Source organism: Cygnus olor, chromosome 6 (genome assembly GCF_009769625.2).
Source record: "Cygnus olor isolate bCygOlo1 chromosome 6, bCygOlo1.pri.v2, whole genome shotgun sequence".
NCBI classification, from domain to species: Eukaryota; Metazoa; Chordata; class Aves; order Anseriformes; family Anatidae; genus Cygnus; species Cygnus olor.
The window spans coordinates 16,326,175-16,353,842 of NC_049174.1; the positions used below are offsets into that span (position 1 = coordinate 16,326,175).

At 36.8% G+C, this 27,668-nt stretch overlaps 1 protein-coding gene across 1 annotated transcript in view; it reads left to right on the plus strand.

The window, feature by feature from the left end:
• LOC121072380 (titin-like) overlaps positions 1 to 27,668 on the plus strand; it is a 246,198-nt gene that overhangs the window by 146,314 nt on the left and 72,216 nt on the right. Inside the window, exons 121-173 of the mRNA XM_040561912.1 lie at positions 81 to 356; positions 571 to 846; positions 1,016 to 1,155; positions 1,652 to 1,778; positions 1,870 to 2,133; positions 2,251 to 2,517; positions 2,655 to 2,918; positions 3,445 to 3,584; positions 3,709 to 3,835; positions 3,955 to 4,221; positions 4,324 to 4,590; positions 5,075 to 5,341; positions 5,439 to 5,578; positions 6,409 to 6,535; positions 7,273 to 7,415; positions 9,323 to 9,446; positions 10,296 to 10,562; positions 10,722 to 10,819; positions 10,991 to 11,159; positions 11,255 to 11,521; positions 11,646 to 11,912; positions 12,004 to 12,282; positions 12,389 to 12,797; positions 12,903 to 13,027; positions 13,123 to 13,389; positions 13,975 to 14,244; positions 14,340 to 14,642; positions 14,767 to 15,069; positions 15,436 to 15,623; positions 15,711 to 15,825; positions 16,360 to 16,644; positions 16,914 to 17,065; positions 17,203 to 17,350; positions 17,493 to 17,670; positions 18,370 to 18,491; positions 18,602 to 18,889; positions 18,983 to 19,279; positions 19,384 to 19,570; positions 20,159 to 20,274; positions 20,371 to 20,670; positions 20,913 to 21,212; positions 21,306 to 21,411; positions 22,494 to 22,690; positions 22,797 to 23,102; positions 23,202 to 23,480; positions 23,942 to 24,241; positions 24,342 to 24,644; positions 24,742 to 25,116; positions 25,216 to 25,518; positions 25,984 to 26,283; positions 26,373 to 26,669; positions 26,757 to 27,041; positions 27,133 to 27,426. Coding sequence (XP_040417846.1) covers positions 81 to 356; positions 571 to 846; positions 1,016 to 1,155; positions 1,652 to 1,778; positions 1,870 to 2,133; positions 2,251 to 2,517; positions 2,655 to 2,918; positions 3,445 to 3,584; positions 3,709 to 3,835; positions 3,955 to 4,221; positions 4,324 to 4,590; positions 5,075 to 5,341; positions 5,439 to 5,578; positions 6,409 to 6,535; positions 7,273 to 7,415; positions 9,323 to 9,446; positions 10,296 to 10,562; positions 10,722 to 10,819; positions 10,991 to 11,159; positions 11,255 to 11,521; positions 11,646 to 11,912; positions 12,004 to 12,282; positions 12,389 to 12,797; positions 12,903 to 13,027; positions 13,123 to 13,389; positions 13,975 to 14,244; positions 14,340 to 14,642; positions 14,767 to 15,069; positions 15,436 to 15,623; positions 15,711 to 15,825; positions 16,360 to 16,644; positions 16,914 to 17,065; positions 17,203 to 17,350; positions 17,493 to 17,670; positions 18,370 to 18,491; positions 18,602 to 18,889; positions 18,983 to 19,279; positions 19,384 to 19,570; positions 20,159 to 20,274; positions 20,371 to 20,670; positions 20,913 to 21,212; positions 21,306 to 21,411; positions 22,494 to 22,690; positions 22,797 to 23,102; positions 23,202 to 23,480; positions 23,942 to 24,241; positions 24,342 to 24,644; positions 24,742 to 25,116; positions 25,216 to 25,518; positions 25,984 to 26,283; positions 26,373 to 26,669; positions 26,757 to 27,041; positions 27,133 to 27,426 — 12,261 coding nt within the window. The remainder of the gene's footprint in view (positions 1 to 80; positions 357 to 570; positions 847 to 1,015; positions 1,156 to 1,651; positions 1,779 to 1,869; positions 2,134 to 2,250; positions 2,518 to 2,654; positions 2,919 to 3,444; positions 3,585 to 3,708; positions 3,836 to 3,954; positions 4,222 to 4,323; positions 4,591 to 5,074; positions 5,342 to 5,438; positions 5,579 to 6,408; positions 6,536 to 7,272; positions 7,416 to 9,322; positions 9,447 to 10,295; positions 10,563 to 10,721; positions 10,820 to 10,990; positions 11,160 to 11,254; positions 11,522 to 11,645; positions 11,913 to 12,003; positions 12,283 to 12,388; positions 12,798 to 12,902; positions 13,028 to 13,122; positions 13,390 to 13,974; positions 14,245 to 14,339; positions 14,643 to 14,766; positions 15,070 to 15,435; positions 15,624 to 15,710; positions 15,826 to 16,359; positions 16,645 to 16,913; positions 17,066 to 17,202; positions 17,351 to 17,492; positions 17,671 to 18,369; positions 18,492 to 18,601; positions 18,890 to 18,982; positions 19,280 to 19,383; positions 19,571 to 20,158; positions 20,275 to 20,370; positions 20,671 to 20,912; positions 21,213 to 21,305; positions 21,412 to 22,493; positions 22,691 to 22,796; positions 23,103 to 23,201; positions 23,481 to 23,941; positions 24,242 to 24,341; positions 24,645 to 24,741; positions 25,117 to 25,215; positions 25,519 to 25,983; positions 26,284 to 26,372; positions 26,670 to 26,756; positions 27,042 to 27,132; positions 27,427 to 27,668) is intronic.

Here is a 27,668-nt window from a genome sequence, read left to right on the forward strand (position 1 = left end):
TTCGATTTAATATGTAAGATATTCTGCATCACACATTCTGTATACAAATGAGACAAATCAAAACATTGTTTTTCCCACAGAACTCCCAGTGCGGTTTGTGAAAACACTTGAAGAAGAAGTCACTGTGATTAAAGGCCAGCCACTGTACTTGACCTGTGAGCTTAATAAAGAAAGAAGTGTGGTTTGGAGAAAGGATGGGAAGATCATCAAAGACAAGCCTGGGAAATTTGCTCTGGGTATTATTGGTTTGTCGCATTCCCTCACCATCACTGATTCAGATGATGCTGATACTGGCACCTATACTGTTACTGTGGAAGACTCTGAGTTGTCATGCTCGTCTTGTGTTAAGGTAGTAGGTAAGCAATCAAAATCATGTTCTCCTTTCTCTGTGGGATATTGGGGCTGTTTTAAAATTATTATTTTCCACATAGCATTACAATATAAACTGGCAGATAACATTTAACAGATATTAAAAGCTTGTTGTAATATAAAATCTGTAAGTTCTGTTTCTTCTATTTTATTTATATTAAAAGTCCATTAACCTGTATTCTTGTGCAACTTGTTATGCAGAAGTGATAAGAGACTGGTTAGTAAAGCCTATAAGAGACCAGCATGTGAAACCAAAAGGAACAGCTACTTTCACCTGTGATATTGTCAAGGATACACCAAACATTAAGTGGTTTAAAGGAGATGAGGAAATTCCTGCTGAACCGACTGACAAGACAGAAATCTTGAAAGAAGGAAATAAAATTTTCCTGAAAATCAAGAATGCTGGCCCTGCTGATATTGGAGAATATTCAGTGGAAGTTGAAGGTCGCAGATACCCAGCTAAACTAACCCTTGGGGGTAAGGAACCTTTTATTTGCTTTATATTCAAAAATGAAAAGTCAAAATTCAAAAATCTCTAAACAAACAAGCAAAAAAAGAAAAAAAAGAAAGAAAAGGTAACCTGACTTCCTATAAAGCTCTATCAAAACTTGCCCTAATTATTTATGTGCTAATTTGTATATTCTAGAACGTGAAGTTGAACTTCTGAAGCCGTTAGAGGATGTCACAGTTTACGAGAAAGAAACAGCAAACTTTGATACAGAAATATCTGAGGAAGATATTCCTGGTGAATGGAAGCTGAAAGGTGAAACCCTGAGACCCTCACCTGTAAGCATCCTTGATTTAATAACAGTTTACTTAAAATTAAACACTGTGATCAGGTTCGCTTCAGTCATTGTGGTATGATCTTTGCAGGCATGCCATTTTTACTCAGTCCAGAATGTAGAAAGTCTAAACATTTTGGTTATTAAAAAAATGTTTATTGAAATAAGAGTTATGTACCTTAAAGGCAATCTTTTGAACTGCTTTATTTTCTCACAGAATTACAGCATATTATTATGACAATAATAAAAACATCTTACGTACATTGCAGAGGACCATGCTGACATTTAAAAAAAACTCTGGAAGGCTGAAGAAATGTGCTCTTTTTTTATTATTATTATAATTTTTGAGTTAAAAGTGTTACTTTTAACTGAGGAATAAGTCCAGTCTTCTTTCTGACTGACTCATTACTGTGTATCAAATATTTATAGAATTCCTTTATTAAAAATGTATAGCAGCAAGGTATCTGCATTTTATTTACCAAAGTCTGTCATCCCTGCAGACCTGTGAAATCAAAGCTGAAGGAGGGAAACGCTTCCTAACCTTGCACAAAGTCAAGTTAGACCAAGCTGGTGAAGTCCTTTACCAAGCACTTAATGCAGTTACTACAGCTATCCTGACCGTGAAAGGTACAATGCACCATGAAATGGAGTACAACATCAACTTAAAAAGAATTCACTTTGAGTATGTTACAAACTATGTGTTCCATTTTGTTTCCAGAAATTGAACTGGACTTTGCTGTTCCCCTAAAAGATGTCACTGTCCCTGAGAGACGCCAAGCAAGGTTTGAATGTGTCCTTACCAGAGAAGCCAATGTTATATGGTCTAAGGGCAATGATATACTGAAAATTGGAGAAAAATTCGACATCATTGCAGATGGAAAGAAACATATTCTTGTAATCAATGATTCTCAGTTTGATGATGAGGGAGAATACACTGCTGAAGTTGATGGCAAGAAGAGCACAGCAAGATTGTTTGTGGAAGGCAAGTATCTTATTACGTACAAAACAACAAATAATAAATATGTAAATAAGTATCTTTTAAAATCACATTAGCCTTTTTTCCAGCGGTACTTACGTGTGCCTTCTTTCTATGCTATAGGTGTGAGGCTGAAGTTCATTTCACCTCTACAGGATCAAACAGTGAAAGAAGGAGAAACAGCTCACTTTCAGTTTGAGCTTTCTCATGAAGACATGCCAGTGAAATGGTACAAAAATGATAAGAGACTCCACACAAGCAGAACAGTTGTAATTACTTCAGAAGGCAAAGTTCATAAACTAGAAATGAGAGAAGTGACACTTGATGATATCTCCGAAATAAAGGCTGTAGTCAAGGACTTGAACACACAAGCAAACCTCAAAGTCTTAGGTAATTATAGAAACAATATAAAACACCCTATAGCGTAAGTATAAACAATGTTAATAAGTGGAGCATGACAAAATATTGATCTTTTAGTAAATTTATATTACTAATTTAATATTTCATATCCAATATGCCTTTTGTAGAGGCTGATCCATACTTCACTGTGAAATTACAAGACTACAGTGCTGTGGAGAAAGATGATATTACACTGGAGTGTGAGCTTAGCAAAGATGTTCCAGTAAAATGGTACAAAGATGGTGAAGAACTAGTCGCTTCAAGCAAAATTTCCATAAAAACAGATGGTGTGCGCCGTATCCTAACGATCAAGAAGGCTGCAGAGAGTGATAAGGGTGTTTATGAGTGTGACTGTGGAACAGACAAGACAAATGCTAATGTTGGCGTTGAGCGTAAGTCATCATGCCTTGGCTAAGGGAAAGTACTGAAACCTTTGTAAAACGCTGTAGGCAAACAGACACTCTCTAGAGTACAGCAGCAAAAATTGTGCCTTTAGAAAACATGTTGTTATGATGACTAGTTGAAATATCTAAATTTACAATTGTCAAATATGTTTATGAGAAGAGACAGTATATCTTAAGATATATAAATGGCTGTTTTAATGACAGCGATGATCATTTTTTTCTCTATGTCCATTTACAGTCAGGAGAAAAAAAATCAATTGAACTGTAACATATAAGTTAATTACATGGAAAAATATTCTTACTGAAGCTAACTAAACTTTCAGACATATTACAGGAGGAGGTTATATACTGCCCAAACTCGAGCTTTTTTAAAAAGAAGTTAGATAGATACTTGTCGGTGATAGTATATGAATTTCCTAAAGAAGGGTTAATAAGAGAGCTGAAATCCTTTCCAGTCCTGCATTTCTATGTTATAGAATGAATAAGTAGATGTGAACTTTTTTTTTTCTTTTAGCTCGCTTAATTAAAGTGGAACGCCCACTGTATGGAGTGGAAGTATTTGTTGGTGAAACAGCACGTTTTGAAATTGAAATTTCTGAGCCTGATGTCCATCCTATATGGAAGCTGAAGGGAGAGACCCTAACACCTTCACCTGTGAGACTGCTGCTCTATTTTTAGATCATAATTTACACTAGAAAAACATATTTGATGATAATGTTTGCTGAGTAGTTTCCTAGAATACTCATATTTTGATGGGTTCTTTTTTCTTTATCACCAGGAGTGTGAAATAATTGAGGATGGGAAGAAGCATATTCTTCTCCTTCATAACTGCAAACTGGATATGACTGGAGAAGTGTCTTTCCAAGCTGCTAATGCTAAAAGCGCTGCCAGTCTGAAAGTGAAAGGTAGAGTCTGCAGTTTGCCAACATTTCCGTGTGTGTTTCAGGACACTAGAACAAATCTAGTAGCAGAAAGATCTATATAAACCTATTACAGAACTGAAAGTGCTCTTCTTTGATTTCAGAATTGCCTCTCATCTTTATCACTCCACTAAGTGATGTGAAGGTCTTTGAGAAGGATGAAGCCAAGTTTGAATGTGAAGTGTCTAGAGAACCCAAGGCTTTCCGTTGGTTAAAAGGAACACAAGAGATCACTCCTGATGAAAGATTTGAAATTATTTCAGATGGAACAAAACATGCTCTGATTATTAAATCTGTTGTGTTTGACGATGAAGCTAAATATAGTTTTGAAGCTGAAGATAAGAGAACAAGCGCAAAACTAATTATCGAAGGTTTGTCTGACTTTGCCTTTCTAGGAAAGAGTTACACCATAGTTGTCCTTGAACGGTTTTTATTGGTAGCATTATTATTAATGAAATGTTTTGTTGATATAGGTATTCGCCTGAAATTCATTACTCCTCTCAAGGATATAACAAAAAAGGAGCGAGAAACTGCAGTGTTCACAGTGGAACTCTCACATGAAAATATTCCTGTTGTCTGGTTCAAGAATGACCAGAGATTACATACCAGTAAAGTGGTTTCAATGACAGATGATGGAAAATTTCATACACTCACAATCAAAGATCTTACTATTGATGATACTTCTCAGATTAGAGTGGAAGCTATGGGCAAATCCTCAGAAGCTAAACTCACTGTTCTTGGTAAGCATACCCAAAAGAATTCACATGATGTATATTATCAGAAGTATTATTAATGAAAAATGAATAATCATCAGAAAGTCTTGGGATTTGTTTGATTAGGGGTTTGGCCTAAACCTAATTGGTGATTTTTGACAACTTGACAATTTGCTTGTCTTCCTTGGGGCTCCACTTTCCAAAAGGATAATTAAAATCTCTTCAAAATTTCATCCAAGTGTGGTGAAAATAGCTATAAAATACTTGTATGGTGCTCTGAATCTACCAGAACAGCAAAATCATGTTGTCAGTAGCATAAGTAGTACACTGAATTTTTTCTTAGCTATTTGTTATTCTCTCTTTTTGCAACATAACTATGCAATAATTATAAGGACCGTATTTAATCCCCCTTGCAGGGCATAAGCATGAAATGTATCTTATGGTAAGAACCCTTTTCCTTTCTGAAAGACTTAATCTTCACATTAAAAGATGTCCTAACTTTTACTTGCAGAGGGAGACCCTTACTTCACTGGGAAGCTTCAGGATTATACTGCTGTAGAGAAAGATGAAGTGATTTTACAATGTGAAATCAGCAAAGCAGATGCCCCAGTGAAATGGATGAAGGATGGCAAACCAATTACTCCGTCAAAGAATGTTGTTATTAAGGCTGATGGTAAAAAGAGAATACTTATCCTCAAGAAAGCTTTGAAGAAAGACATTGGAAAATATACTTGTGATTGTGGTACTGATCAAACCTCTGCTAACCTCAATATTGAAGGTATGGTTATTTTATTGGGTTGCTATGTCGAAGAGAACTTTTGGATGTTTATTAGTGACTGAGGTAATCAATCACTTTTTCCCACCCGCCTCCCCAGACAGGGATATTGAGATCATACGTCCGCTGTACAGCGTGGAGGTGATTGAGACAGAGACTGCCCGTTTTGATATTGAAATCTCTGAGGAAGGTGTCCATGGCAATTGGAAACTAAAAGGAGAACCCCTGACTGAATCACCTGTAAGCAGATATTTTAGGATGTTTCTTACGTGTGGCTCAACAACTTGCATGGAACTGGGATGTGAGGGAGAAGCAGACAGCTGCAGAAATTAAGTGAAAACTCTTTCTGCTATCTGTAATCATGTATCTGAAGTGCTAAGACCACATAGAATTCGCTTAAAAGTAACGGCATTTAAAAATTGAACCTTTGGATTCGGTGCATTTACCTTTTGTTTTTTTGAGTTATGTTTGTTTTAGATAGATGTGGATCACATTTTCAAACTTTTCACTATTGCTCTGGTAGCTGAAATTTGTTTAAAATGGCATAATGCTTAATTAAATATTCTTAAGTCCTAGCTGGTAGGATATGGAAATTAAAAAAATGGTACAATCATGACTGACTGTAATTTGGCAATGCTTTGATGTTAGAGTACTGATGTGAAAAATACACAAAGATAAAAAGTTCCAAGAAAATCAGTGTGAGGGTAAAAGAAAAAGACCCTTCTCAAGGAAAAGGGACAACAAAAGCTTAGTATTTCCTATTTCTTCTCAGCCTTCTGACTGGTCTGCATCTGCATATATTGGCTAGTCAATCAGCCATACATGCCACCCTCATTAATGCATTGCTTCTTGCCCTTTCTTGCTAAGAGGAAGTAGATTGTGTTAGAACAGAGGAGACTGAAAGGAAAGGGGCTAGACTATGGATGAAAGTTTAGAGGGCATATTTTAGGGAGTTTGGGTCTGAGTTTTGTGGAGGAAATAACGGATCCATGGTATGAAGAGAAGTATGGGCTCTTGTGCTGAGCATGAAAAAGATACTGAAAAAATTTGCTTCACTTTTCTTTTTGAAGGACTGTGAAATCAAGGAAGAAGGCAAAAAGCACTTCCTTACACTGTATAATGTACGCTTAGATCAAGCTGGTGGAGTAGATTTCCAAGCAGCAAATGCTAAATCTGGTGCTCACCTTCGAGTGAAACGTAAGTGTCTTTGAAATTACCTAAATGAAAACAAGGTGGAAAAATCTCTATACTATACTCAACCCAGAGCAATTATTTCTAGAACAGCAATTCAAATATTAATTACTCAAGCTGTCTTCACCTCTTTAAGTTAAGGAATGTTCTTTCTTTCTCCATTTACTTATTTATTTATTTGTAATTTATGTAGTTTATTCATATAGGAAAAGAAAAAGTAAGGAGATGGCCTTGAATGCTTCTTCATGGTCTGGCATCATATGCAGTTATGAAATCAAAGTATCATAAGCAGAGGCTTTACAGCATTGAAATATCATGTTAACCTGAGAGGATGGGATCACAGTGATATCTGGGGATAGGGTTAAGAATGTGATGGACAGGGACAGACCACATGGTTGAAGACCACTTGTTTCCCACTCCAATCCTAGCCCTCGCTATTTTGGAAAACACATGCCTTATCTAACAAGAGGCATGCAGGGCTTGGCAGAGAGACAGATGCACAGCAACTTTCCTGCTGACCTTGTTCAATTTAAAGAAACGCACTCTGCAAATAGGAAATTTTCGGTCACTAGCCCTCCCCCTAAAGCCCCAGGGTGGCCCCTTCTATTTAGGGAATTAAACAAGCAGCACTGCGATGTCTGTCTCTCTTGAGGGAAGCCACCATGGAGATTAGTACATAAGGACAGTGGTTCTCTCTTGGGTACAAGTGACTAATCTGAAAATAATGTTGTCTTCTTACCAAGCTCGAGTAATAGGCTTGCTGAGACCCCTCAAGGATGTAACAGTGACAGCTGGGGAATCAGCAACCTTTGACTGCGAACTCTCTTATGAAGGAATCCCAGTAGAGTGGTTCTTGCAAGGAAAGAAACTGGAGCCCAGTGATAAGGTAAGGAGACTAAACTTTATTTTCCCTCATGTTTGCTACTCCTTCCTCTCTTTCACTCTTCTTCTCCATATTATTTCTCATTTACTTTCTGCCAGTATAATTACTAAGTCACAAGAATGTAATAGTGCTACTGTGTTGAATGGAAAAAATGGTAAATCCTCACTGAATCAGACATGGCTTTCTTTTTTTTTTTTCCCCTGGAGAAGTTGGAGGATCTGGAATACTATAAGTTTTTATTGTACAACGGGAAACTATGACTTAAGTGCCTGATTCTGTGGGAGACTGAGCTACAGAGATACTGAATGATTTTTTTTTTCTCAGATTAATTTCAGTAACAGTGAGGGGGTTTTGAAAGGTTCTATCAGGAAATGCTTTTTTTCTCCTGAATGCTGAGTTGCAGTCCAATTCTGCATATAAGGGGATTAAGAGGATTCGAATTCCATTTCAGGCATTTGTTCTGGCTCTCCAGATAACTTTCTAAGCAGGTTTGCTTGTCAAGCACTTCTCACTAACTATTTTTAACCCTTCATCAAGTGCTGACTCTTAGCTTTGAGATCTGAGTAGTGTGGAATGCAGCCAATTTAATATTTGAAGTTAATGGGAGAGGAGATACTGTAAAAAGCTAAAATAAAAAAATGATATGACTGGTTTTAAGACTTATTTCGTGTTTGTTTGTTTGTTTGTTTTTTACATATTAGCCCTAAGGGAAGTAATGCAAATGAAAGTATCAGTTGTAAACCTCATACAAAGCAAACTTTAAAGGCATCATATGACGTAGCAAAGTTTAAGAACCTGTAATAATGTGGCTAACAATACTTCAGTACATATTTTTTACCTTAAGATATAATTTTAACAGTTTGTTTTCAGTTTTGGAAAATAGATCTTTCAAAGCTTCACCAAATTTGCTTAAATTAAAACTATTTCCTACAAAAAATAGAATATAGAAATCAGAAAAAAAATCATCAAAGAAGTAGCAACCCCATTACTATGTTTAAAGATAGATAGGCAAAACTGAAAATCAACAGAAGAGACATTTAATAAATCAAGGTAATCACTTCTCAGTCTAGCTATAAAAATATGGAAAGCTATTAATCACTACAGTGACTTGTTAGTTATTACTGCCTCACAAGATACTACAAGTTCAGTAGTTCTGTATGATGAAATATTATTTTGTTCTTATCTGTGTTGTCATTTGCATTACATGAAAAAAAAAATTTCCTTCAGCTTACATACACACTCAAAACTGTCATTTGTCTTCAGCTGAAATGTTATGAAGTGGTGTTTATGTAGGAGTACCCTGTTAAAACGCATGATTGCAAAGAATCATGTATTTTAATCATGCAAAAAAGCAAACAAACAAACAAACAAAAATTGAAATGTTCTTTTAGGCAGAACTTTCTACCAAAACTTAATAATAGAAAGTCAATTTAGTATTTGAAAAAGGGAATATGGGGAGGGTGCCAAACCCCTTTAAATTTCTCTAAAAGTTTTTACTTTGATGTAGACAGGAATAATAAATTTTCCCATAAAGTTATAAACTTATAAACTACTTAATTTGGCATTTATTAGTACATGTTCAAAATGAACGTGATCTCAAGGTTCATTCTGAATTTTGATAGTAAACTCAGGTTTTCTAATATAAAGACAGAAGTAAAATGTGTGGTAGCATAAAATTCCAATTTCTCATAAGTGAAAGAAAAAAACAGAAATGATTCTCAAAATCCTCACGACATTTGTACCTTGAGATATATCTAGTGTATACAAAAGGAAATAGTCCAAACTTCATATAAAAGTAAACAAAAAAACTCCACAGGTAGTAATAAATAACAATTAACTATTCCGTTAAATATTCCTCAAATATTTGTTCTAGATATTTACGCAAGTATTTTTTTTATGTACTTTGTAAGGTTGTCACACGTGCTGAAGGGAGAGTTCACACGCTTACTCTTAGAGATGTCAAGTTAACAGATGCAGGAGAAGTTTCACTGACTGCAAAAGATTTCAGAACTCAAGCAAATCTTTTTGTGAAAGGTAAGTCAGTCGTTTTAATTATACCATAGTCCCTATTAATAGTCTGTTCATGATTCACCCTGCAAAAGGACATAATATGTATATGTTATATGTACACCATATATCAGATTAGGAGGTTCATACATGCAATACTGGACTGGTAGACAACTTTCATGATTAAAATATCCACTTAGTTAAAATGTTTATGCTTCACAGAAGGGCTGGGGAAACAAAGGAATACTGGAAACATGTCAGATGTGGGAGTTGAATTAAGGTTTCCAGGGCTTCACTGAAGATTTGAACATTCAACTGGCCTCAACATGACCCATGAATACTGGCCATTATATCTCCTCACGGCTTGCTTCTGATTCTTGCATTAGAGTATCTAGAAACCTGAGAGTACAACTATGACACCAGTCAAGTGATACAATATTGGCTAGATTTCTTAGCTATGTGAAGCTAAGAAGTCAAAAAAAAAAACTGCACACGCTTCTAATTTAGCTATTCAAAGAAGAAAAAAGTTCCTAAAGTTCAGGATAGAACTTCAGAGTCACTGAGCTCACATGGCTGTAGTGTGGCTAAAGAAACTGAGTTGCAAGGCTTTGTGATAATGATTTGTGAGTAAAATCCTCTTGGACAAGGAGATCATTGAAACTATTTTACAGTAGGCTGAAAATGAGGAAATTGGCTGAATTAACTGAATATTATTAGGGATTAAAATAATAAAAAACTTTAGTAGAGAAGTCTAAGAGCGTTGTTAATTATTCAGTCAAAGAAAAAGTTAGTAAACCACATGGGAGAGTTCTGTATTAGCAGAAGGCCGGATAAAATTTGGATCTTTTCTATCAAAAATCTGTCTCCTCCTTTCAGAACCTCCAGTTGAATTTACTAAACCACTTGAGGACCAGACTGTTGAAGAGGAGGCCACTGCAGTACTGGAATGTGAAGTTTCCAGGGAAAATGCAAAAGTGAAATGGTTCAAAAATGGAGAAGAAATTCACAAAACAAAGAAGTATGATATCATTTCTGATGGCAGGGTCAGAAAACTCATTATCCACGGCTGTACACTGGATGACGCAAAAACATACACCTGTGATGCTAAAGATTTTAAGACATCATGTTTTCTCAATGTAGAACGTGAGTCATTTATAAATTTCTAGAAAATAAGTACTAGAGACACTATGTACTATTGTCTATGCATATAGACACTATGTACTGGTGTATATGACTAGCAATAAATAATGATATCAAGTGCAGCAATATGTCTTCTTCTTTTTTTTTCTTTCTTTTTTGTAGCAATTCGTGTTGAGTTCCTGAGACCACTAACTGACCTTGAAGTAAAAGAAAAAGAATCTGCTCGGTTTGAATGTGAAATTTCTCGTCCAGGTGTTAAGGTTAATAATAATATTTCTTAATCTGAGTAATTCCTTTTACTACAGGTTGTTGGGGTTTTTGTTTTGTTTTGTTTTTAATTCACAACTTCATAGTGTTGCAAAACAGCACACAACTGAAATCTATTGTAAGTGTATAAATGTTAATAAGCATGTCAATTTGTTCTAAAACAGGTGAAGTGGTTTAAGGATGGCATTGAAATTAGAAAAGGCAAGAAATATGATATAATTTCCAGAGGCACAGAACACATTCTTGTTATCAGTAAATGTGTCCTTGATGATGAAGCTGAATATGCCTGTGAAGCAAAAACAGCTCGAACTTCTGGCCTACTTACAGTGTTAGGTGAACACACCTTTTTAATAATCTAATATATGAAGAAGAAAAAATCTTATTTTGATGAAAGGTTTTAATTGTTTTTTTCCAAATTCTTGTTGCAGAGGAAGAGGCTGTTTTCACAAAAAATCTTCCTGATCTTGAAGTAAATGAAAATGACACTGTGAAATTGATCTGTGAAATCTCAAAGCCTAATGCTGAAGTTACTTGGTTTAAAGGAGATGAGGAAGTGCCTGATGGTGGTAGATTTGAATACATTTCTGATGGTAGAAAGCGAATTCTTGTCATACGTAATGCTCATCCTGAGGATGCTAGCAAATACACTTGCAAGCTCCCAAGCTCTAGTACAACAGGAAAACTTACTGTACATGGTAAGAGAGTTACTTTTGTGTCTTCGTTTTCTGAAAAAAAAAGGTCAATAAGAACACACAATTTGGTTTATTCTCTTCATAAATAGAAAGTAAAATGTTTACCTACAAAAATATTTTCTTTCAGAACTTGCAGCAGAATTTCTTACCAGACCACAAAATCTTGAGGTTCTTGAAGGAGACAAAGCTGAATTTGTGTGTTCAGTATCCAAAGAGGCAATTACAGTACAGTGGCTTTGGGGTGACACAGTTCTGGAGCCTGGTGATAAGTATGACATAATTTCAGATGGCAAAAAGAGGATGCTTGTGATAAAAGACTCTACTCTAGGAGATGCAGGAAAGTATACTGTCATGGTTGGTGAAGCTAAAGCTACAGCACGCTTAACAGTGATTGGTAAGCTTTATTTTATCAATGTACAGGTACATATTTTACTGTATTCCTTCTACTACATGATGTCATATTTCTTCTGTTTTCTGAATTTCAGAAAAACTCAGGATTATAACTCCCCTTAAAGACCAAGAAGTTAATGAGGGTCAAGAAATTATCTTCAACTGTGAAGTCAATAAAGAAGGTGCCAAAGAGAAATGGTACAAAAATGATGAAGCAATATTTGATAGTGCAAAATATATTATTGTCCAGAAGAATTTAGTTTACACTCTCAGAATCAGGGATGCACAGTTGAAAGATCAAGCTACCTATACTATCTCACTATCAAACCAGAGAGGAGAACAAGTCAAGAGCTCTGCTGCATTAACAGTATTAGGTAAATAGCTTCCACTGTATTTAAGCTGTTTAATCATCCTGTATTCAATTTCACATAAGGATAATGAGGATGTAAATTAATCACATTTTATTTTTTGTCTTAACAGAGGAGGATCTCAGAATTGTTGAGCCCCTTGAAGATATTGAGACCATGGAAAAGAAGACTGTCACATTCTGGTGCAAAGTCAATCGCCTTAATGCAACTCTCAAATGGACAAAGAATGGTGAAGAGATCACATTCAACAAGCGCATTTTGTATAAAATAGATAAATACAAACACTCGCTCATCATTAAAGACTGTGGCTTTATAGATGAAGGTGAATACACTGTAACTGCTGGACAAGACAAATCTGTTGCAGAACTTCTCATCACAGAAGCACCAGCAGACTTCATTGAACATCTCCGGGACCAGACAGTCACTGAATTTGATGATGCTGTCTTCACCTGCCAACTTTCCAAGGAGAAAGCTAGTGTGAGATGGTACAGAAATGGCAGAGAAATCAAAGAAGGCAAAAAGTATGCACATTTTATTATGCTTGTTAATATGCTAAACACATTTGCTTTACTTTGTATCTTTATCTGGGTATTATAATGCTGCTTACTTATTTTCTCCCCATAAAGATATCAGTTTGAAAAGGATGGAAACCTGCACAGATTAATCATAAAAGACTGTAGACTAGATGATGAGTGTGAATATTCCTGTGGAGTGGATGACAGGAAATCTAGGGCAAGACTTTTTGTTGAAGGTATGTATAAAATTAAATAGGATTAATTTGTTCATTATTTAGTGATAGTAGAAATGACACACTAATACAACCAAATGAATTGATGTTTATTTCAGAAATCCCTGTTGAGATTATCCGACCACCACAAGATATCTATGAAGCTCCTGGTGCAGATGTCATCTTCATGGCTGAGTTGAACAAAGATGGTGTGGAAGTCAAGTGGCTGAGAAACAACATGATTATTGTTCAAGGTGACAAACATCAGATGATGAGTGAAGGAAAGGTCCATAGGCTGCAGGTGTGCGATATAAAGCCCCGTGACCAAGGGGAATACAGATTTATTGCTAAAGATAAAGAAGCTAGAGCTAAACTTGAATTAGCAGGTAAGATGTCTGCTTTGTATTTATTTTATAAAATTTGAGATCGGAGAATTAACTCTTCAAGTAAAGTTATTAAAATGAATATGAAATCAGGCTGAGACAAGTGCAAGTCTGTTAAACTGTATGAATTATAATTCAGACAACAAATTTTTTTTATTATACCATGCTTGTCCAGCTGTCAAGGAAATTATCAGTCACTTTTCAATGTCTACAGTAAACAGTAAAGAGCACAAATTGAGCTTACAGGATACAAAATCTTTTCATTAGGTCACTGCAGATGTAAAGTATGCAAATTATTTGACCTACTCATTTCAGTCATATAAGAAAATGAGTTCCTCATTTGTCTTTTACAGGATCAGACCAATAAAATTAATGGTCAAAAAGCAGCTCCCTCTTCCTTCATTTTATAGGAGACATAATGTCTGAGTTTCTTGCTCTCTGGAGCAATCCAATAAATATATGAAGGAATTTCTTTAGAATTGACATAACAGTTCCTTTTACTTTTCTATGTGTGCTTCTTAGATGACTTCACACGTACATCATTCTTATAATTTGTAAGTACTCACTTGTCATATTGATCTTCCTTAGCTGCTCCTAGGATCAAGACTGGTGATCAAAACCTTGTCGTTGATGTTGGGAAGCCTTTAACTATGACTGTTCCATATGATGCCTACCCAAGAGCAGAAGCAGAATGGTTGAAAGGGGAGGAAGGTCTGCCAACAACAACTGTTGATACAACAACTGACTGCACTACCTTCAAAATTTATGAAGCAAAGAAATCAGATAAGGGAAGGTACAAGATTATACTTCGAAACAAACATGGCCAGGCAGAAGCATTCATCAATGTAGAGGTCATTGGTAAGAGCTCCCACTGTTAAAACCTTGACTACCATTTTTTAGGCCAAAACAAATAAAAGATGGAATGCACTAAATTATTGTTGTATGTTTCTTAGATGTTCCAGGTCCAGTTAGAAACTTGGAAGTCACTGAAACTTACGATGGTGAGGTTGGCCTTGCCTGGCAGGAACCAGAAAGTGATGGTGGAAGCAAAATCATTGGCTATGTCATTGAAAGACGTGATATCAAACGTAAGACCTGGATTATGGTCACTGATCGTGCGGAAAATTGTGAATACACAGTTACTGGACTTCAAAAAGGAGGAGTTGAATATCTCTTTCGTGTTAGTGCACGGAATCGAGTGGGTACCGGTGAGCCAGTGGAAACAGAGAGACCTGTGGAAGCTAAGAGCAAATTTGGTGAGCGGAACTTATGAAAAACTCAGTGTTTTATGACTGTGTGGAAAAAATACTACTAACTCTAGAGAATAGATAGAGAAACACATACCTTGTTTTTCCTTTTTGTCTCTAAAATAAAATGCAGAAGTTCCTGGTCCTCCTCAAAATGTAGAAGTTACTGATGTGAACAGGTTTGGTGCTACACTTACCTGGGAAGTGCCTGAGTATGATGGAGGAACTCCAATTACTGGCTACATTATTGAACTGCGTAACAGAGCTTCCATCAAATGGGAGCCAACTATGACCACGGGAGCTGATGAACTGTCAGCTGTCCTGACTGATGTTGTGGAAAATGAAGAATATTTTTTCAGAGTAAGAGCTCAAAATATGGTTGGAGTTGGCAAACCAAGTCCTGCTACACGTGCGGTAAAAATTATGGACCCAATTGGTAAGTATGCAAGTTCTATTATGATTGCATTACAAGTTAAGGACATTTTGGCTATTTAAATACTAAGTGTACAGGAATGTTCCCAAAAGCAATCAGAGAAATGGGTGCTGAAAATAACGGGTGTAGCTAAACTTCTCCTGACTTTAGTATTTAAACATACAAGAAGTACCTTACTATTATTTGACACAATAAGAACTTCCAATATTTCAGCTTTGAAATTAGGACCGAACCCCAATTTAAAAAACAATTTGGAAAAAAAACTCTGCATAGGCTTTAAAACTAGTACTTTAATATACAGACAGCTGATATGCAGAGATACGCTCCTCTACCAGTTGCCAACATTTGTTTCTCTCAAATTATTTTCAGAGAGACCAAGTCCTCCCATTAACCTTGATCATTCAGATCAAACTAAGACATCAGTGCAGCTCACATGGGAACCTCCTCTCAAAGATGGCGGAAGCCCAATCTTAGGGTATATTATTGAAAGGCTGGAAGAAGGAACAGACAAATGGATCCGCTGTAACCCAAAGCTAGTACCAGCTCTTACTTTTAAGGTAAGATGTTTGATTCATCAACAAAGTACACAAAATGTGTAGATCATCTTTAATATGAGTTACTAAATAATTATTTGTGCTTTTTAGGTAACTGGATTGAAACCAGGATCCCGTTATTACTACAGAGTCTCAGCAGAAAATGCAGCTGGTGTGTCTGACCCAGCTGAGGCTATTGGGCCATTAACTGCAGATGATACTTTTGGTAAGCCATATGCTATGTATCAAAGATATTTTATCAGAAAAGATGCACAATGAAAGCGCATCATGTGGTTAAGATGCATATCTTTCACCATCAGTGATGCCAACTAGCAAAAAGAACCTTAGACCTTTGAGATTCTGAGTTATTTCTCCTTCGTCTCCTTCACTTCCTCCTGAAGGAGGAAAAGGCAGAGAAGACTCAAAAAAAAAAAAAAAAAAAAAAAAAAGACTATAAAGACTATAAAGTTTTTATATTAAAGGATAGATTAATCTCCTATCTAGTAATGATGAGATAGCTTATGATCTGACATATTTCTACAAACAAAAACAAACAAACAAAAAAAACAACAACAACATTTAGCTGGGAGAGTTAGGGAGTCATAAGCTACAGCTGCCTAGACAGCTGCAACCTGCTAGCAGAGATACAGTCGGAATAAGCCAGAATAATACAGAAATAATACAGAAATCATACAGAAATCATTAGCCATATTCAGAACATCTGAAAATATTTCATGGAATTAATTTTTCACTTTTTCAGTTGGACCTACAATGGACCTAAGTGCATTTAAAGATGGACTGGAAGTTATTGTTCCAGAGCCAATCAAGATCCGTGTTCCTATCACTGGCTACCCTGTGCCAACTGCCACATGGTCTTTTGGTGATCAAGTCTTAGAAGAGGGTGATCGTGTAACAATAAAGACCACTGCCTCCTTTGCAGAACTTGTAATTACTCCAAGTGAACGTCCAGACAAAGGAATTTATACCTTAACATTAGAAAACCCTGTGTCATCTGTTTCAGGAGAAATTAATGTTAACGTTATTGGTAAGTGGACGGATTCATATATTGCAACAATAACATTTTTAGATTACTAATGTGAAATCACACAACTTCCAGTAAACCAAGAATATTAAAACATAACTAAAAACTAGAAATCCATCCCATAAAAGTTTTTTCTTGTTTTCAACATCCAGCTGTTAGTTGTTTCAGGAAGAATAACTAAGTATGGTAAGTCTTTTGATGGGTAAATGAAATAGAGATGATCTGACAAGTTCTGATTACAGAAGAATTAATAAAATTTCTTTGATTTCTAGCTCGCCCAAGTGCACCAAGAGAACTTAAAGTTTTAGACATAATCAGGAACACGGTTCAGCTGTCATGGGAACCTCCAGAAGATGATGGTGGAAGTCCAGTTACTGGCTATATCATTGAAAAACGTGAAGTAAGCCGGAAAACATGGATCAAAGTAAGTTCATTTTTTCTCAATTCTGCTTCTGTTTGCTATATTGTTTCCACATGTGCTACTGAATTTTATGTCATACTTTTGTGATTGTTCTTTGGAAATAAATTTTAGAAGCACAGTGGATTCTTCCGTCTCTTTAGGTTATGGATCATGTCGTTGACCAAGAATTCACTGTTCCTGATCTCATCCAAGGAAAAGAATATTTATTTAGAGTTTCTGCATGCAATAAATGTGGCCCAGGAGAACCTGCATATATTGATGAACCTGTAAATATGTCAGCACCAGCAAGTGAGTCACCTTTTTCACATTGTTGGTGATTTTCTTGCTGACTGTTTCTAAAAACATTGCTGATTTTCTTTATGATAAGATAGAAAAAAAAGTCTCCCTTATATGGTATCTTAGAAACTAATCTGTATTTAATTTTCAATAGCGGTGCCTGATCCACCAGAGAATGTTAAATGGAGAAATCCAACATCAAAAGGAATCTTCCTAACATGGGAACCTCCCAAATATGATGGTGGTGCCCGCATCAAGGGCTATCTGGTAGAAAAATCACAACGTGGCACAGATAAGTGGGAGACATGCGGGGAGCCTGTTATTGAAACAAAGTAAGTAAATTGACATCTTGTCCTATCACTATCTGCAAGAAGAGGCTGACCCCCAGCTCGCCACAACTTCATGAGTTGTAGAGAGCAATAAGGTTTCCTCTGAGCCTCCTCTCCTCCACACTAAACAGCTACAGTTCCCTCAGCTGCTCCTCATAAGACTTGTGTTCCAGGCCCTTCAACAGCTTCAGAGCCCTTCTCTGGACACACTCCAATGGCCTCGATGTCTTTCTTGTAATAAGGGGCCCAAAACTGAACACAGTACTTGAGGCGCTACCTCACCAGAGCTGAGTACAGGGGGACAATCACCTCCCTGGTCCTGCTGGCCACACTGATCCCAGTACAAGCCAGGATGCCATTGGCCTTCTTGGCCACCTGGGCACACTGCTGGCTCATGTTCAGACGAGTATTCACGGTGGAAATTAGAAGAAATTTCTTCTCAGAAAGTGTGGTTAGTCATTGGAACAGATTGCCCAGGGAGGTGGTGGAGTCACCATCTCTGGGGTGTTTAAAGGAAGACTGGAAGTGGTACTCAGGGACATGGTTTAGTGGGTAATATTGCTGGTAGGCAGACATTTGGACTAGATAGTCTTGGAGGTCTTTTCCAACCTTAAGGGTTCTATGATTCTATAATATCCCTTCAAGTAACTGTATCATCTGCAACACTTTAAATATTTGTTTGTTGATGTTTTTAACAACCAGAATGGAAGTAACAAAACTGAAGGAAGGAGAGTGGTATGCATATCGGGTTAAGGCTTTGAACAGAATAGGAGCTAGCAAGCCAAGCAAGCCAACAGATGATATTCAGGCCATTGATGCAAAAGGTAATTTACGTATATCACTGAATTACAATAGACACTTTATTTCTACCTTTATCACTTTATTATGTGATATATGGTTTCTATAACAATGGCTTACTTTTCTCCTAAATCAGAGGCTCCAGAAATTTTCTTAGATGTGAAACTGCTCGCTGGACTCACTGTGAAAGCTGGAACTAAAATTGAGCTGCCAGCTAAAGTAACTGGAAAGCCGGAGCCCCAGATTACTTGGACAAAGGCTGACAAAATTCTAAGACCTGATGACAGAATCACCATTGAAACCAAACCTAATCATTCTACAGTCACTATTACAGACAGCAGAAGGAGTGACAGTGGAACCTATATTATAGAAGCTGTAAATTCCAGTGGACGTGCTACTGCTGTTGTTGAAGTTAATGTTCTCGGTATGCCTGTATTTTATATTGTTTATAAAAATCATCAGTAACATACTGAGTTATGCAAGCAGAAGATTAACATTTGCATCTTGTCTGCTACAGATAAACCTGGTCCACCAGCTGCATTTGACGTATCAGAAATCACAAATGAATCCTGCCTTCTGACATGGAATCCTCCCCGAGATGATGGGGGTTCTAAAATTACAAACTACGTCCTTGAGAAAAGAGCTATGGACAGTGAAATATGGCATAAGTTGTCATCAACTGTCAAGGACACAAAATTCAGAGCTACAAATTTAACTCCTCATAAAGAATATGTTTTCCGAGTCAGTGCTGAGAACATGTATGGTATCGGGGAGCCAGCACAGTGTAGCCCCATCATTGCAAAATATTCATTTGGTTAGTGGATTAAATGAATATTTAATTTTGACAATATTTTAACAGAAATAAAAACACTTGTGATGGTTTTGATTTTGTTGTTTTTAATTTGTTAATTTATACAGACCCACCAGGCCCTCCAACAGGTCTCAAGCCTATAGAGGTCACTAGAGATTCAGTGACCCTAACGTGGAATGAACCAGATGAAGATGGTGGCAGTCCCATAACTGGCTACTGGGTTGAAAGATATGATCCTGAACAGGACAAATGGATAAAATGCAATAAAATGCCAGTGAAAGATACAACATTCAAGTAAGATATAGTCACTTTAGACTGAAATAGGTAACAGAGATATATAAATGTAAAAGTAGCCTTTTAAACAATTCTTACATTGTGCTTGCTCTTTTTTCCTTGCTTCAGTAAGTTGAGATCCAACTAACATCCGGTGACATACTTCATTTCATAATTAGTTTTAAAAAGAATAATGTCTTTACAGAAGACTGAATCATTCATTTTTTTTTTTAACTGTTATGCTTAATAACTTCTGTGCTTTGTGATTACTCATAAGACATTCTAAAATCTCAGACATAACTACCTAATGCATTGGTTTGCTAACATCCCTTTCTTTTTTCCTCCTGAAACATATTAACTAACAATCATGCAACAAGCAGAAATGCAAGATGGCTCTCAACACATTGATTTATCTATCACAGCACACCATTCTACTGTTGGCATTTTACCTATTCTGAATGTTCACCATTTCATATAATATCATTAACAGTAACCTAGGTAGTCTCAGATTGTCAAAGAAAATTATAATATGAAGAGTATGGAGGATAACATTTTAGGCAAGAGTTAATGTGTAGATTTTGTTTAATCAAATTTAATTTTGATTTCCAGAGTTAAAGGTCTTACTAATAAGAAGAAATATAAGTTCCGTGTCTTGGCAGAGAATCTTGCAGGACCTGGAAAACCAAGCAAGGAAACAGAGCCAATCTTAGTGAAAGACCCAATTGGTATAATAAACACATCTTTTTACTGGTTTAGTTTAACAATATATAAATATGTATGTTTGTTTTCAATCATGTAATTAATATTGGGCCCCTGCCTAGATCCACCATGGCCCCCTGGAAAGCCAACAGTGAAAGATGTTGGCAAGACATCATTATTCCTGAACTGGACAAAGCCAGAACATGATGGAGGGGCAAAGATTGAATCTTATGTCATTGAACTATTAAAGACTGGAACAGACGAGTGGGTGAGAGTGGCTGAAGGTGTTCCCACAACTGAACACTTCCTCAAAGGGCTTATGGAGAAACAAGAATACTCATTCCGTATAAGAGCTGTGAACAAGGCTGGAGAGAGTGAGCCCAGTGAACCCAGTGACCCTGTGCTGTGCAAAGAGAGGCTGTGTAAGTACTGTTTCAGAATGTGTTGCTACTGCAAGTACGCTCTCACTATATTTTTAAAAAGCCCTATGTCTGCCTACTTGTGTAGGTACCAAGTGAACTCTTCCAGGCTTATGAAATACTAAAATCTACCCTACTTCATCTAGGAAAACACAAAGTTTTTATAGTTTCAGTATTATTCTGTGTCTTCCAAGATCTTTTTCTGGGCAATATATCAACCTTTTCCTTGTATTGATATTTTACAGATCCTCCTTCACCACCTCGGTGGCTTGAGGTTATTAATATTACTAAAAACACAGCGGATCTTAAATGGACAGTACCAGAAAAAGATGGGGGTTCCCCAATTACCAACTACATTGTTGAAAAGAGAGACGTAAGGAGAAAAGGCTGGCAGACAGTTGATACAACAGTAAAAGATACCAAGTATACAGTGAGCCCACTGACTGAAGGCTCACTGTATGTTTTCCGTGTGGCTGCTGAAAATGCCATTGGTCAAAGTGACTATTGTGAAATTGAAGATTCAGTTCTCGCTAAAGATACTTTTAGTAAGTATGAGATTTGCTAGCTGAGTGGTCAGTAGAACAGCTCACTTGTCATGAGTTCCTCTTCTTTTCATGTGCGTATGTTTTTTTCTTTAGCAACCCCTGGGCCTCCATATGCTCTTACAATAGTTGAAGTGACAAAAGGTCATGTTGATTTAAAATGGGAACCACCTAAGAATGATGGTGGCAGACCAATTCAAAGGTAAGCTCATTTTATGTTTCTGTAGTGTTTCCTGTAAATGAAGATTTATTTTTTAAATTTTAAATGGACACATTTTATATGAAAAAGAGGTGAATTTATGTTAAAAAAAAAAAAAAAAAAAAAAAAAGCAGCAGCTATATGGTTACAGCAATTAAGAGTTTAAAGTGGAAATTATACAAATAGATATCACCTAATGTGCATAAACAGTGAATGTGTCTAAACATCATCAAAAGAGCATCTAATCAAATCAGATGAAATTGGATTGTAAACAAAATCAAACTTTAACACAGCTGTAGTCTCCATCTCTAGCTGGACCTCTAGCCACTTGGCCCCATCTACCAAGTAACATTGTTACATTTTCCTTTTGCCTGAGTTTCTCATTCAAACTCAGCTAGTGCAAAGCCTCATTGTTTTATGTTTATTCTCCTTGTTAAATTTTTCAAGCAGACATTTTTCCTCCTTTGGGTTTCTTCTAGCTTCTCAATTTCTGTGACTTCTCAAATATCTGAGCTTTGAAATTTATCTTGAATACTAGTTAGATTTTTCTCTTCATATTTTCACCATTCCTCTTCTTCCCAATCACAGCAAGCATATTCTAAACAAACTGACAACTACAGAGCTCTGCCTGAAGCAACATAAATCACTCAATTTGCATTAATTTCCCATAGCCTGTCATAGACAAAATTTTGACAGCTGAAGAACTAATAGATAATATCTACAAATGTTCTCAGTGGAACTTATCCACCGATGACTGAGCTAGTGAATATTTAAGTTTAGCATGGAGGTTCTTTTCTTCACTTCTGCAACTCTTCAAGACCTGAGAACACAGCAGAAGTTCAGGAACAGTCTCTCAAAATTGGCTCTATCATTAATGTCAACCTCATTATATCCAAGACCTACTAGGGCAATCAGGAATATGTCACTGATATATGAAATAAAGCCTACTGAGTCTGTCACACATGAGTGTCTTTACCTTTCAATTGGCCACATCATTCCAGTCTCTCACTATCTATTTTATTGAGCATGAAGTCCAAAATGTTCATATTTCACATGCCTGATATTGTTTACTCCTATTTATTCAGATATGTTATTGAAAAGAAGGAAAAACTAGCTACCCGCTGGGTAAAAGCTGGCAAGACATCTGGTCCAGATTGCAATTTCAGAGTGACTGATGTCATTGAAGGTACAGATGTACAGTTCCAGGTTCGTGCAGAAAATGAAGCTGGCTGTGGTCATCCCAGTGAACCAGCTGACCTCATTCATATTGAAGATCCAACAAGTAAGTAGTGTTGTAACGTACAGTGAATGAGTTATGGAAACAGGGTGTCTATCTAGAACAGATATTCTGGGGGAAAAAATCAAACAATTCTTTTTGATTTCTGCAGGCCCTCCTTCACCTCCTCAGGATTTACATGTCACAGATGCAGGTCGAAAGCATATTTGCATTGCATGGAAACCACCAGAGAAGAATGGTGGAAGTCCTATTATTGGGTACAATGTTGAGATGTGTGAAGCAGGAACAGAAAAATGGATGCGAATCAATTCTCGTCCAATAAAAGATCTAAAATGCAAAGTGGAGGAAGGTGTTGTTCCAGACAAAGAATATGTGCTGAGAGTCAGAGCAGTCAATGCTGTTGGAGCTAGTGAGCCATCAGACATCTCAGAAAAAGTTGTTACCAAAGACCCAGACTGTAAGAATAGATCTCCTTTTTCAAACCCGCATAACTGATAACTGAAAAAAGACTTCGCTGTTTGGCAACTTTCTAATAATATTATACTTACTTTCACAGGTAATCCAACAATTGATCTAAAAACTCATGACATTGTTGTTGTTAAAGGACAGAAATTAAGTATCCCTGTGCCCTTCAGAGCCGTTCCATCCCCAACTATAACATGGCACAAAGATGGCAAAGAGTTGAAAGCTGGTGACAGAACAACAATGAAGAGTGATTACACTTCTGCACTGCTTGAAGTCACAGACAGTGTTCACGCGGATGCTGGTGTTTATACAATCACATTGGAGAACAAGCTGGCATCAACAACTGGCTCAGTCAGTGTCAAAGTCATAGGTAACTAGATTTCGTTCATTCTGTGAGAGAGACTTATCTCCACCTGAACCCACCAACTGATGGGAGAAAAGACTAGTAAAATCTCTTTTCCATGGCGTAGAGGAATCACTTCAACTCAGACGCCGTGTAAATTGCTGTAAATACCTTAATGTTACAAAATCCCACCAAAAAAACACTTTACCCCAAATTGTTATAACTGCTATTTAATGGGTATTGTGTCTGCTCAAAGTCCAATTACTATGAATATTCCTCGTATAAACATAAAAAAAGCTTTTAAGGATTATGGTTTTCTCCACCTTTAAGAACATAAATTCGTACATATGCTGTATGGCCAACATTTGTGGGTTTGGTCTGCTTTCTGCAGAGCAAAGAAATGCAGTATAATTGTATATTTGTAATAATACATATCCCATCTATTTAGTTAATTTTTGTATTAATTAATTTTATTATTTTTATTACAGGTCCACCTGGACAGTGTAAAGACATTAAGGCAAGCGAAGTAACTAAGAATTCTTGCAAGGTAACCTGGGAACCTCCAGACTTTGATGGTGGTACTCCTATTCTGCATTATGTTCTGGAACGCAGAGAAGCTGGTCGTAGAACGTATATCCCAGTTATGTCTGGTGAAAATAAACTTTCATGGCAAGTCAAAGATCTTATTCCAAACAGTGAATATTACTTCCGTGTTAAAGCTGTCAATAAAATTGGAGGAGGTGAATATCTTGAACTGAGAAACCCAATTATTGCAGAAGATCCAAAACGTAAGTTTGCTACTAAGTGACCTAGCAAGATGAATTTCAACTAAAATTTTCATGTTTTTTTTTTTTCTCATATGATCCCTTTTTTGTTACTATTCCACAGAGCCACCAGATCCTCCTGTTGACCTTGAGGTCCACAATCCAACATCAAAATCAGTAACGCTTACATGGAAACCACCTTTGTTTGACGGTGGAAGCAAGATTATGGGCTATATAATAGAAAAGCTTGCTAAGGGCAAGGAGAGGTGGGAGAGATGCAATGACTATCTAGTACCTCTGTTAACCTATCCAGTGAAAGGTCTTGAGGAGGGGAAGGAATACCAGTTTCGTGTTCGTGCTGAGAATGCTGCTGGCATCAGTGAGCCTTCTCGTATTACTCCTTTTGTGAAAGCTGTGGATCCTATTGGTATGAATTGTTTTTTTGATTGTTTTTTGTTATTGCCATTCATCCTCAAACACGTGGGTAGATTCTACTCTCAATTTGTCATTCTGTATTATTACAGAGGCTCCAAAAGTTTTCCTTGCTGCAAACCTGCAGTCTGGCCTTGAAGTGAAGAGAGGTGATGAGATCATACTTGAGGCACATATTTCAGGGTCACCTTATCCATCTATCACTTGGCTGAGGAATGATGAAGTTGTCAGACCAGAGGAAATTAAAAAGAGAGTAACGACATACACTAGAAAGAAGAAGGGTGAAGCTGAAGAAGAACAACCTTTTCAGCTTTCACTGCAAGAACGTATGAGTATTGACAACCATAAAGAAGGAGAGTCTGTGCTATCAATTCGTGACTCCATCAGAGCTGACCACGGCACATTTACAATTAAAGTGGAAAATGATCATGGTGTTGCAAAAGCCTCCTGTGACGTCAATGTGTTAGGTGTGTAGTGAATGTGCTTGTAAACAGCTACTTGTTCAGAGAGTTGTGTGACAAGTGCACTAAATGAGTATTCATCATTTTTCCTTGCTTTACTAACAGATACTCCTGGACCTCCAATAAACTTTGTATTTGAGGATGTGAGGAAAAATTCTGTCATTTGCAAGTGGGAGCCTCCCCTTGATGATGGTGGAAGTGAAATCCTGAACTATGTACTGGAAAAGAAAGACAACACAAAAGCTGAAATGGGTTGGGTCACTGTCAGTTCTACACTCAGGCAGTGTAAATTCCATGTAACAAAACTGATTGAAGGGAAAGAATATCTCTTCCGTGTATTTGCTGAAAATAGAGTTGGATCAGGGCCACCGTGTGTTTCAAAACCACTGACAGCGAAAGACCCTTTCTGTAAGTTTCCATTTTGAAATACAGTCTTTTCAGAAAACCACTGTAAATCTGCACAGGCTCTTAGAAAATTCAACTTCATCCTTGTGAAAGTTTCCCAGAAGAAAATTGAGCAATGTGATTATTGAACACCATGGAAAACCATTATTGAAATCCATGGAAATAAAGGGAAAAAACATCCTAATTACAATAGTGAAGAAATAAGAATAACAGTCACTGTCATAAAACTTTACATTTACACTGCTTAACATCTGAACCTTGATATTCTGTGTTCCATAGACTAATATTCTTACCAAAAGAGAGAACCAGTGCAAGTTTGATGACTGATTGCAGTTAGGAATCAAAGTTACTATGAAAGAGAGTAAAATAATTAAGAATTCCTTAAAATCAGTCATTTCTCATATCTTTGTTCTATCTTAGCTCTGAATAAGACAGCAGTGATGACAAAATTATAACTTTTTTTTTCAGCTCCACCAGATCCTCCTAATAAGCCTGATGTGGAAGATGTTACCAGCAACAGTATGTTGGTTAAATGGAATGAACCAAAAGACAATGGCAGCCCAATCATAGGATATTGGATTGAAAAACGTGAAATTAATAGCACTCACTGGGCTCGGGTCAATAGGAACCTTGTGAATGCTCTAGAAATTAAAGTTGAAGGACTGTTGGAAGGGTTAACCTATATCTTCAGAGTATGTGCTGAAAATGCAGCTGGCCCTGGTAAATTTAGTCCACCATCAGATCCAAAAACTGCACAGGACCCAATAAGTAAGTAGCTTAACAGAAGATGGTAGCAGACTGATGACAGAATAGGATTCATAAACTTTAACTTCAATTTACATATATTTTTTTTATAGTGCCACCTGGTCCACCCATTCCAAGGGTTGCTGATACAAGCTCGACTTCTGTTGAGTTAGAATGGGAACCTCCTATGTATAATGGTGGTGGAGATATCACTGGTTACCATGTATACAAACAACTAATGGGAACAAAAGAGTGGTCACGCTGCACAGAGAAACCCATTAAGGTTCGGCAGTATACTGTTAAAGAAGTCAGAGAAGGTGCAGACTATAAACTCCGTGTTACTGCACTTAATGCAGCTGGCGAAGGACCACCTGGTGAAACGGAACCTGTAACAGTTGCAGAACCTCAAGGTATTGCAATTTTCAAGAAATGTCCAGCTCCTAAAGGTGTATATGAATCTCTGTTTTGAACTAATGAATTAACCATTTCTTCTGCAGAACCTCCCACTGTTGAGCTGGACGTTTCTGTCAAAGCTGGCATTCAGATCATGGCTGGGCAAACTATTAAAATTCCTGCTACTGTGACAGGGCGTCCTACTCCCACCATTGCATGGACTGTTGAGGAGGGTGAATTAGACAAAGACAGAGTTGTTATTGAAAATGTTGGCAAAAAATCAGAGTTAACTATTAAGAATGCACTGAGAAAAGACCATGGAAGATATGTAATTACTGCTACCAACAGTAGTGGTTCCAAATCTGCAGGAACAAGAGTAGAAGTATTTGGTGAGAAAAATATTTTCCGAAATCAACTAAGCATTTCTTTTGGTAAAATAATCTTTGCACTTTATCCTACTTGTTTGATTTTTATTTTCAGATGTTCCTGGGCCAGTCCTTGACCTAAAGCCAGTGGTCACAAACAGAAAGATGTGTTTGCTTAACTGGTCTGATCCTGAAGATGATGGAGGAAGTGATATCATAGGCTTTATTGTTGAACGGAAGGATGCCAAAATGCATACATGGAGACTAGCTATAGACACAGAAAGATCTAAATGCGATATTACAGGTCTAGTTGAAGGGCAGGAATATAAATTTCGTGTCAGTGCCAAGAACAAGTTTGGTACTGGTCCACCTGTTGAAATAGGACCCATTCTTGCAGTTGATCCATTAGGTAGGATAATTAATTATGTTTTTGTTGTTGTTGTTGTTTTTACATAATTTAAATCTCTAGGAATACAGGTTAATAAAACAATAATGCTGTGTGGATTGCTTTCTATACAGTTACAGTGTATTTTCTTTCTCACTACCTGGATAAGGCATCTACCTTTACAGATCATTTACTTAACTCAGATCTGTAAAACAGTTCTGTAAAACTACTGTGTCTCTTTATGTAATGAAATACCAGTGTCTACT